At 31.1% G+C, this 10,820-nt stretch overlaps 1 protein-coding gene, 1 long non-coding RNA gene and 1 pseudogene across 2 annotated transcripts; 1 reads left to right on the forward strand and 2 right to left on the reverse strand.

The window, feature by feature from the left end:
• The first annotated feature begins 3,893 nt into the window (after nt 1-3,893).
• LOC107006796 lies at nt 3,894-5,967 on the forward strand (annotated as a pseudogene).
• A 2,001-nt stretch (nt 5,968-7,968) lies between these two features.
• On the reverse strand, nt 7,969-9,132 carry LOC107006211. Its single transcript, XM_015204820.2, has 2 exons — nt 8,655-9,132; nt 7,969-8,522 (listed from the first exon to the last, which is right to left on the reverse strand). Exons 1-2 carry the CDS (start codon nt 9,003-9,005, stop codon nt 8,082-8,084), a joined length of 792 nt encoding a protein of 263 aa, XP_015060306.2. The 5' UTR covers nt 9,006-9,132; the 3' UTR covers nt 7,969-8,081.
• A 71-nt stretch (nt 9,133-9,203) lies between these two features.
• On the reverse strand, nt 9,204-10,398 carry LOC107006797. Its single transcript, XR_003575433.1, has 3 exons — nt 10,159-10,398; nt 9,363-9,445; nt 9,204-9,265 (listed from the first exon to the last, which is right to left on the reverse strand). It is a non-coding gene; the product is annotated as an uncharacterized LOC107006797 (long non-coding RNA).
• Between the last annotated feature and the right edge of the window lie 422 nt (nt 10,399-10,820).

Below are 10,820 nucleotides of genomic sequence, written 5' to 3' on the forward strand. Positions count from 1 at the left end.
TGCCAAAACACCTCTGATTTTGTCTTCGACTTTTTCCTTACCATGACTGCTCCTTAAACTATTAAGAGCTGGAAAAACTTATTTGAGAGAAAAGTCGATGGCTCTTGGATATTTTGCCAGGTAGATTTGAGAAGACGGTGACTCTTGAAGTTTAAGCCACGTAGAGCTCATACCTCACTTTATCGGTGCAATGACAAAATTATCTTCAACTTTAATTTTATTAACATGTAGCAAAGATGTTGATACCACCAGTTTAGGCTTACACTTCTAATATAAGAGAAAAAAGAAATAATTAATAATATTATGCGTTCCCATTTTACTCTTTAATGTAAAAAACCAAAAGTATGCTTATTATAACTAATTATGATTTTAAAACTAAAAACTTTTACGCATTATTAATGAAAATGAAACAATTTTTTAATTACAATGAGAAACAAAGAAAATGAGTACATATATACATTTACAAAATTTGACTATATCAATAAAATATTAGAAAGATGACAGAAAATAAGTACATTGACATGTAGAAGTATAGTCAAGTGTATAACTTTCATCTCAACTTCGTCAAAATTATATAAAATTTCGCTTCTCCAACCTCAAATTTTCTTCCTCAATAATTGTCTTCATTATTGTATTTTGAATATAATTGATATTTCTTTATTCTAAGAAGTCGAACTATATGTTATTAGATTTTGTTGCAACTCATCAATTATAAACAATATTAAAACAACACATAAATTAAAATCAAACTCTCTAAATTTAAACAAAGTCCAATTCAAGTTATGAAATATGAATCAGTTTGTTATTCTTCCTTACTTATGAACTTGTTACCTGCATTTCTTTTCTCTCCTATATCTTGTTATCTTCTTTTCTTTCCTTCTTTATTTAATTTTTTTTATTTATTTGTTAAATTGAAAAGAATGATTTTTTAACAAATGTTAGTAAGGATTTCTAAAAATAAATAAAATGCATGACGATGTAGATTAACTTTCAATTTATAATTAAAATTTTCATTTCATATTAAAAGTCAAATGAATAAAATTAGAATGAAAAAAATAAATTCAAGTTTGGATACAATAAGAAAAAAATATTAATAATACGATCATCACTCATCTGCACATTAATTTCTCCTTCTTCAAGGACATATATCCAATATCAAATTGCTTGATCCCGTCTTCATTAAAGAATCCTCTTTCTTTGATTTTTTTTTTTAAACCAACTCATTATCTTTAAGATCTAGAGCTTTTAAAATAAATTACAGTAGATGATAATGACCAATATAAAACAAAAGAAAAGTAGAAGAACTATGCAAACACTAACCTTCCCATGAATGAATGATAATATTATATTGCTTTGACTCTCCTTTATTGAGATGCATTTTTTTTTTCAACGGAGAAACTAAAAAAAAGACTAACTGAATGATACGTTAAATTTTTTGGGAATAGGAAGTTAAGCAAGTGGGTGAGGAATTTTAGGGACAGTTATTTGTAGTTGAAATTTTATTTTTTTAATTATAAAAATAATTTTTTAAATAAATGAATAGACAATTAGATAGATTTAGAGATTGTGTAGAACTGTAGAAGTGGGTGTTAACTGTTTAATGAACATGTTTAAAATCATAAATTTATTTAAGGAAAAATTACTCAAATACACTACTTTAATTATCTTAATAACCATTTATCCCAACTTATTTTAAAAATTTCAAAAATCCCTTATTCCCCCAATTTAAAAAAATATAAAAGATACATCAAGATTTCCCACCCTTTTTTTCACCCAATTGGCAAGTTTTACTTTACCAAAACTAAATTCTATTTTCAAGCTACCCACTTCCCCATTAACATCCCCAATTACATTTACCATATTAATTTTTATTCCTTTTCCTTTTTATTTCCTTACATTGTAGGTGTATAATTGTATACTTTTAATTCCCCATTCCACACGTTTGCAGGTAAATAATATATTTTGAATTTCAGTTCAAATTTCCATCCATATCTGTTTGATATTTTGTAGGACTCTCTTTCTATCTAACTAGATTTTCTCCTTCATTCTCTTCATCGTGTGAGTTTACAAATGACATGGAAGAATGTGGTAATTCCAAACGTGTTTATGATTCTGATGATGAGCTGTGGGCTGAGAATAGATCTAAGAGATTGCATGACCCATTGTTGATGAAGAACAACAATGTACTTGAGCCAAAGAAGACTGAAGAAATCAAGAAAAAAAGGCCAAGAAAAGTTACATCACAAGACCCACACTTCCTAAGGTATGTGTTTAAAATTCATAATTTTGTGTTTTTATTTATAAAACCCTAATTTTAAATTGTTGTATGTGTTTGTAAACTGAAATTAACAATGAAGATTGATTCAATACATTCAAATTAAAGTACAACCAACATGTTTCTGTACATTTTATAGTGTGTATCAGATTCATAATTTTTGTCAATGATTTTGAGTTGTGTATCACTGAAAGCACAGTGTCTGTAAAATTTTAAGATTCTTCAGTAAAATTTCGATTAGTAAAAGCATTATGTGATTTTCAGTTTTAAGGTCTATAATATGGTAATAATTTTGTGGGTTGTTTTTAGTAAAATAAAACTGTGTGGTACAGTTGTAGGATGTATCAGATACACCAAGTCCATTTACAATGTTTATAAGTTCAGTTAATAAGATGTATCATATACATATTATAAATCCAATGTCTTATAATTTTAACTTTAATGTATCATATACATTCACTTAAAACTGAGTATGATGGTTGTTATAGAATTAATAGGTGCCAGTTATAGAATGTATCATATACATCTTATAAAGTATATTTAATTAGGAATATGATTATGATGTATCATATACATTCATATAATACAGTGCATGAATTATGTTATTTTATTTTTTGTATAAACAGGGCATGCATTATGTTATTAAAAAAATTCCAGCACATCCATTGAGGTTTGGAGCTACTTTCAATTTTGATTTTGTGAATAAAATCAAATTATCTATAAAAGACGAAGGCGTTGCACTGTATAAGAAAACAATTTTTGGACCATATTTGGAAATTCCAAAATGTAATTTCCAGGGTCAGATTACAAAATGTTTGCTGTTGTTGGAGGTGGGTCATGAAAATAAAGATGTACTGCATGTTCGGCATACAAATGGGAATGTATTGGTGTTTGGAATGAAGGAATTTGTCATTGTAACTGGCCTAAAATGCAAAGGAAATGTTAAGGAATTTTCGTATCCTAATTCCACTCCGAGCCGGTTATTAAAAAAATATTTCCCTGATTGTCCCACTAGTATAACCAAGAGTCGATTGATACAGCATTTTGCAATGGGTAATTGGGAGACCACACAAGAATCGTTGGAAATGGCAATAATGTACTTCATCAATACTTTCTTGTTATGCCATCTTGGTGAGACCTTCATGCGTATAGAAGAATTTCTAATGGTTGAAGATGGTAGGTATGAAATGTATCCTTGGGGTCAGATTGCATTTAATAAGCTGATTACATCACTCAGGCAAGACTTCAACCAAAGCAAACAGATGTATCGCTTATTTGGTATGCCTTATGCACTCAACGTTATGGATTTACGAATGTGCATCTACTCTAAGTCCAGACATTGCTGTTAAAGTGGCGAATGGTATTCCGAGGATATGTAATTGGACAGTGGTGGCTGAAAAGCCAAAATATGAAAAGTTAATGACTAGCATTTTTTCCGAGGTAACATTAATTTTAAATTATCTTTTAATATTGTATCAATAAGCTTTATAATATTTGTTGTAAATAATAGTTTTTTTGTTATACGTAACATTGTTATAACATTTAAACATTTTAATTGCAGAATACTTGTTCAAACATTGCACCAACGCAAGATGAGGTGGAATCCCTTGATTTACCCGATAGTCAAGAGGTCAAAAGAAATGAAGTATCTACGCCACCTGTTGGTGCAAAAAAAGTGCATACTAAAGATAAGTCAGGTTTTGAGGATTTTTCAACAAGCCCTCCTGATCATTTATTGAGAAGATCATCTCGTGTATCTGATACATCATCTCCACCACCATCCAAGAGGAGAAAGAATACTGATACACATAAAACAAAGGGTTCGAAAAATTTGTCAAAGCAGTCAAAGCCGCAATTAAATCAGTCATTCTCAATGCCAGCTGAAGAACATATCCCGCCTGCTAATGTATCTTCTGCCATGTATCTTCACAAGTCTCAAAAGATAAGTCTGTATATCCTGATATTGAAGAACTGAAACAACATATGAAGGAATACGTAAGTAACGATATTTATTTTTTAATGTTAATTCTTAAATATAAATTTGAATCTGTAATTTTTTTTGAATAGGTTGACAGCAAATTTGAGTATCTTGTGAATTTGATAAAGGCTAATCACATTGAGGTGATGAATTCTAAGAATAGGGATGATGGCCAACAATCAAAGGTAATGTATTTTGTATGTGTATTTTCGTTGTGTTTTATAAATTTCATAGGTCATTATGTTACAAATTCATTTAATGAAGGATATGGGCGGCAAGTCTACACCAAACATGGTTGAAGTTTCCGATGAAGAAGGCAATGATGGACACCAAGCAACCTCTCCGATACAAATGGAACTTGATGTTGACAATCAGGTTTAATTTACTTTATTAAATTTGTACATAAAATTCTATAATTTATCATTAACTTAATTTTCTTTACAAAATAAAGACTGAAGATACGTTGAAGAATCATCAAGTAATGAAGGACGTTTCAGAACTTCAATCCCCAAATTCAGATACTCATCATACCGATCAAACATGTGAACACAGCAAGGTAATTATAGCAGATTAATGTCATTATTAGTATTTATCCAAATTTTAAATGATACATGAAAATGTACAAGTATGATTAGTTTTAATTATATTATTATGATACATTGATGTTTTATTTGATAATTATGATACATTGCAGTTTAATTGAATTAATATGATACATGTATTGTAATGTTCACATATGTATTTTCCAAGTTACTGTGTATTGTACTAAACTTTTGTATTTAGTGTGTACGTGATACATTCCAGTGCAAGATACATATCTATGTGACTAGTTAAATTTGTTTGTCTCATCTATACAATTCGTAGTTTGCTGTTACCTGTCCTTGATACATTAAAAATCATTTTGTGTATAATTATTTGATGTTTAAGGTATCATAAATTGATCAGTACATTTTTTATTCAGGATGCTCCATCAGCACAAACGCCTCAACATTTATTTGAAGAAACAATGAACGAAGATACATCGGTAATTTAATCTTCATGTATCATATCAATATCATATGTCTATCAATATATTTTTACTTATCAGTGTAAACCATGTAGGATTCTACACCATCTGGTTCAATATCTCCGGATACACGAGAAGCCATGAATACGCTTATTGCTGAGCTAGGAAGTCTGCCTACTAATGCAAATCAACAGGAGTTTACCGAAAATCAAACTTTTCTTTCGGACAGTCAATTACCAATTGATATTCCAATCACAGATATTGTTGTCCGAAGCGAAATAGATACTCCTCATGCACGTATCCGGATGCCTTCGAGAAACTACAAATCCCCTTATTTAACTTCATTTGGGTCAAGTGAAAAAGGAAAAGCGGTCATGACTGATGTAATGCGTCCAAATTTTCCATTTCAAGGATGTGAGATTACAAACCAAGCCCCTTTATATCTGATTGATGAGTTTATTGAGTGGGTTACTGCAGGGCTTCTTAAAGCTCATTCAAAAAAGTAAGTTTTATATAATTTTACTGAATCTGATAAATTTTCAAATTGCAGCTATTGTTACAATTATGAATAACATATTTTCATTACGCTTAATGCTACAGGAAACCATCAGAAGATAAATACAAATCAAAAGCATCTTCATTGGGTTTTGAAATGATGGATTATGTCGTTGCTTTTCCGACAAATAAGAATTGGTTTTATGCCATGTCTCAGCCAAAGAACTGTTGGACTGATCAGGTAAATAGATGCTTTTATAATGATGTATATGATACATTGTGTTCGTATGTTATCTATACATATCAAAATCATATATCACTTTCAGCAACCAGTATTTTTTTTAATTAAATGTTTTTCAAATGCATAATTATTTTTATATTTTATTTGCAGCACATCGATGTTATTTTTTACTACCTTCGTAAAAAATCAAAACTTCGAAGCATGGATCAATACAGATACACAACAGTCAATTGTTTGTTCAGCACATATATCAACAATACCCGTGATAGGTATTATAACAATGAGGCTGATGATGATATTAGTACCCAAGAACACATTGATCGTGCAAGAGCTGTATCAGTACATGAGAGGTCAATAATCAACGTCATGAAAGGTTTTTCAACACCAGCTGGGTTACCATGGCATCTGGTGGATGATGTTTATATTCCAATCAATTATGATGGAGATTTTCATTGGGTATTAGCTGTGGTTGAATTGAAAAAGAGGGTAATACGCGTGTATGACTCTTCTCTGGGCACAAGGAAACGTGTATATTCTGACGAGATAAAAAAATTATCAAGGATGTTACCTTCTTACCTGATTGACAGTGGTTTCTTTGAAAACAATGAGCGGACAAACTGGTCAGTTCTTGATGCATACAAGGACAAACAAACGGGTGTACCTTTAGAGTCACATATTCCTTTCCACATTGAATATGCTGAAGGTATCATGCAACAAGAAGACGATAGCCTGTAAGTATTTTCAATTCTGGTCTATAATATATGTGTAAGCTATTTTACAAATTTATAATACTTATTTTATTGTAGGGACTGCGGGTTATACGTAGCTACATTTGCAGAGTTTTTGAGTGACCAACTTGTTATACCACCTAATACTGATGGACATCTTGCAAATTACCTACGCAATAGATATGCTGCATTGTTATGGAGATACGGAAGTGACAAGGTCAATGGTGGATACATAAGTGACAATGATGATCCACCAAAGCCTAAGGGTCAATTCACAACACCAACTGAAGATGACATTGTTAACATAGATTAGTAATTAGATGGGACAGGATGAACAAGTTTATATGTTGTTTTGTGTTGAAGACAATTATCTTTTGTGTTTTTCTAAAAGCTTATTGGTATTACAATATTTTGTTAGTTATTAATGTTATGTTTTTTCAAGTTATTGTTTTAGAAACAGTTGTTGCTTTATAAAGTCAAGGTACAAATTTTTTAGTGTTTCAGTTTAAGTAATTTTGACAGCTAATTTACAAAATGAAGTATATGACACTTAAGTTCTAATGTGTATGATACATTATTAAGTATTTTTCACTTATAAAAATGATGTATATGATACATAAGTTACAATATATACATGAAAAAATATTGCAGTTATATATTTAGCAACTTGAATTATATGAATGTATATGACACATCATATACATAAAACAACCTTAACCCTGATTAATATTACAGTGAAAAGCACCACTAGAATGTACTATATCAAAATTATAGTTCATAAGGCTGTACACACTAAACATGTCGTACACATTTGAACAAGTCAAGTTTTGGGACACTAGAATAACTCATGATGGAGTATACACGAAAAATATAACATATTTTCACTCATGTGAATGTATCTGATACATAAGTTACACAAATAAACTCAGCTTGAATTACTGTTACACTGAAACCCAAACACTGTTGAATATAATATATCAAATTTATAACTCATAAGTATGTATACACGAATCATATAGTAAACAATTGAACAAATCAATTTTTTTGTACACTTGAATATCTCAAAATACAATATACACGGAACATATAACATCTTTTCAATAATATTAATGTATATGATACATCACATACATAAACAAACTCCTATATCATTACTGTTACATTGAAAACACACCACTGTTGAATCTATTTATTTATAAAATTTGGAGTTTAAATTTGGCACATAATTAAACTGCAAAGTCATAGATTTGAACATCAAATTAAGTTGTGTAACCAATACACTTTATTTAGTCAAAATTATAAAGAAAAAAGTGGATAGAAGTACCATGAACACTAATGTCCTATTTTAAAACATTCTTTCAATTCTCTTTCGGGAAGAAAGTACAAGTTCTCCTGTTATGTCCTTCTTGTCCACACTGCACACAACAATTATTGTTCACTGTTATTTTCTCATCCGCATTTTTCTTTCTTCGCTTTCTTGGTCGTCCAGCCAACCTTCTGTACCTAGGTGGCCGGACAATTTCATCTAAAACATATTCTGGAACGTTCCAATCCTCCTTATCTGGCATTGGAACCATTACAACCTCGTACGTTTTTTCTAATGCATACGGCTTGTAGTAATCAGAGCAATATGGGTGCAAATTGGTAACATTCTTGTGCTTCAAAACTGCAATTGCGTGTGCGCAAGGTATCTCATCATGTTGAAACCTTCCACATGTGCAAGTTTTCCTCTCAAGGCATACAATGTATCTTTTTCCGGCTTCATGAACTGTGAAAATATATTCAGATGATGGAACAACCTAAAAATTTAAGAAGTTAGTGATACATTACGTAATATACAATTTATATATCATTTTAAAAAAAAAAATTAACATTGAAAATTACTTTGTATCTTATACATAAAACAGAAGGTCAATGAAATTGATAAATACCTTCATCTTTGAACTTTTAGATGCGTTTACAATCAATATCTCCTCAAATCGTCGGCCCAATGTGTCCTTTGTATATGACGCTATTTCTCTATTTTTATAGTTCCAACTACCAAATAAAAGTCTAGCTTCCTCCAAGAAGTCTATTATAGTTAACTTACGTGCATCGACAAGGCATCCATTGATACACTCAGCGATGTTCGAAGTCATCATTCTACCTCTGTTTATGGTTGAATGAACTCTTGACCACTTCTCATAACCAGCTTCTTCAAGGTAATCCTTCACCCTATGATCAACCTTCACAACCTTAGCCATTAATTTATCAAAATCTTCCTTTCTGTATGCTTTTGCCATTGAGTAAAATATATCACTTAGTGTTTTTTTACTCCTTTTGAAGCTTGAACATACATTCTTCCAAAGATGCCATATGCATGCACAATGAGGTACGTTTGGGTATACAATGCTTACACTCTTTATGATACTTTCATTTCTATCTGATACAATACACATGTTTTCACGCTCACCAAATGCATTTTTGAAATTTTTGAAGAACCATGTCCACGAACAGTCATTTTCAGTGTCTACAACACCATATGCCAATGGCAATATGCATCCTAATTACAAAGAATATCACATTTAATTTCACGATACACAATGGTTAAACTAATATAATATAAGTTATACATTACATCAAAATTATAACACTCATACCTGCACCATCGAGTGTGCTTGCTGATACAAAAGTACCCTTGTAAGCCCCGCCAAGATGTGCAGCGTCCACTACAACTACAGGCCTGCAGTAGTCGAAACCCTCTTAACGGTCTTAGGGCTATGAACAGATACATGAATTTATTATCTTCCGTCTTTTGCATCCTTATATATGAATTTGGATACACTTTATTTAGCATCCATATGTATCTCGGCATCTGTTTATATCCTTCTGATGGCTTATCCTTGAGCATTTCTAGTGCACGTTCTCTAGCACGCCATGCTTGTTGGTACGATATCTCAACCCTATACAATTCTCTAATATCTTCAATTACATCTCGAGGTGTATGGATTCTTTTATGATTTACCAATTTAGGGGCAGTCACACCACTAATAAATCCAATTGTTGCTTGTACTTTTGTTAGTATCCTATCCCGCATCGGACATGTATGTTCACTATTGAAATATCTCACTTTGAATACATCAGATTTTTTTCTGCAAGATGATTTTAATGTCCATCCACATTGGTCGCTGAAGCAAACCAACACATAGCTGTCCAAAATTTTTAATTGGTTTAATTCATATAAGAAAAGCAATGCCATAAATATAACAACAAGATATAGACTGTTTATAATTATGTATCAGATACAATATAAATAAATATAAACAGAGACAAACAAGCAGATCATAGATATAAATATAACAACAACATATAGACTGTTATAATTATGTATCAGATACAATATAATAAATATAAACAGAGAAAAACAAACAGATCATAGAGTAAGCATTCAAATACCTTTTCTTATCCGATCTTTTCACTCGAAAATTGAAGTTGTTCTTTATTTTATATTTAGCCATTACAGCAACGAGTGTACCTTTGTCCTTATACAACTGCCCAGTCTTCACTTCAGTACTATTGGAATCAGTTATGTAATTCGTAGCATTTAATTCTGGAATATAATCAATGTCACAAATTCTCGACTCGACCAGAGCAAGAGCTTCAGTATCTCTTTCGGTACCTTCCACGCATACGACTTCACCTGATGAACAATCAAAATCACGTATATCCCCAACAATTTTATCGGTTGTATCAATACAAAGCGGATACATGCCAATTCCAGATGCATTCTTTTTCTCTTCGAAATAAAGTTTCACACCCATGTCGTTTTTTATTTTCAACGGACATGAGCTTCCCTCGACAATGTATCGTATTTCAATATCCTTTGTAACAGTGTCGATCTCAAGCTCTGCTAAAATCAACGTTTTCAGATTCACAAATTAAATAGAATGGCCAACAACAATTCCATCAACTTTGTAACCTTCATAATTAATATCGTTTACCCAAATTCCAGAATGCCGCAGCAGAATTGAGATATTCATCTTCAAAACCTTTTTTTTTTGAATTCTTAGTATGCAGATCAACCTTTACAAGAATATTTTTGAATTATGAAGCTAATC

This window comes from Solanum pennellii, chromosome 12 (genome assembly GCF_001406875.1).
Source record: "Solanum pennellii chromosome 12, SPENNV200".
Taxonomy (NCBI): domain Eukaryota; kingdom Viridiplantae; phylum Streptophyta; class Magnoliopsida; order Solanales; family Solanaceae; genus Solanum; species Solanum pennellii.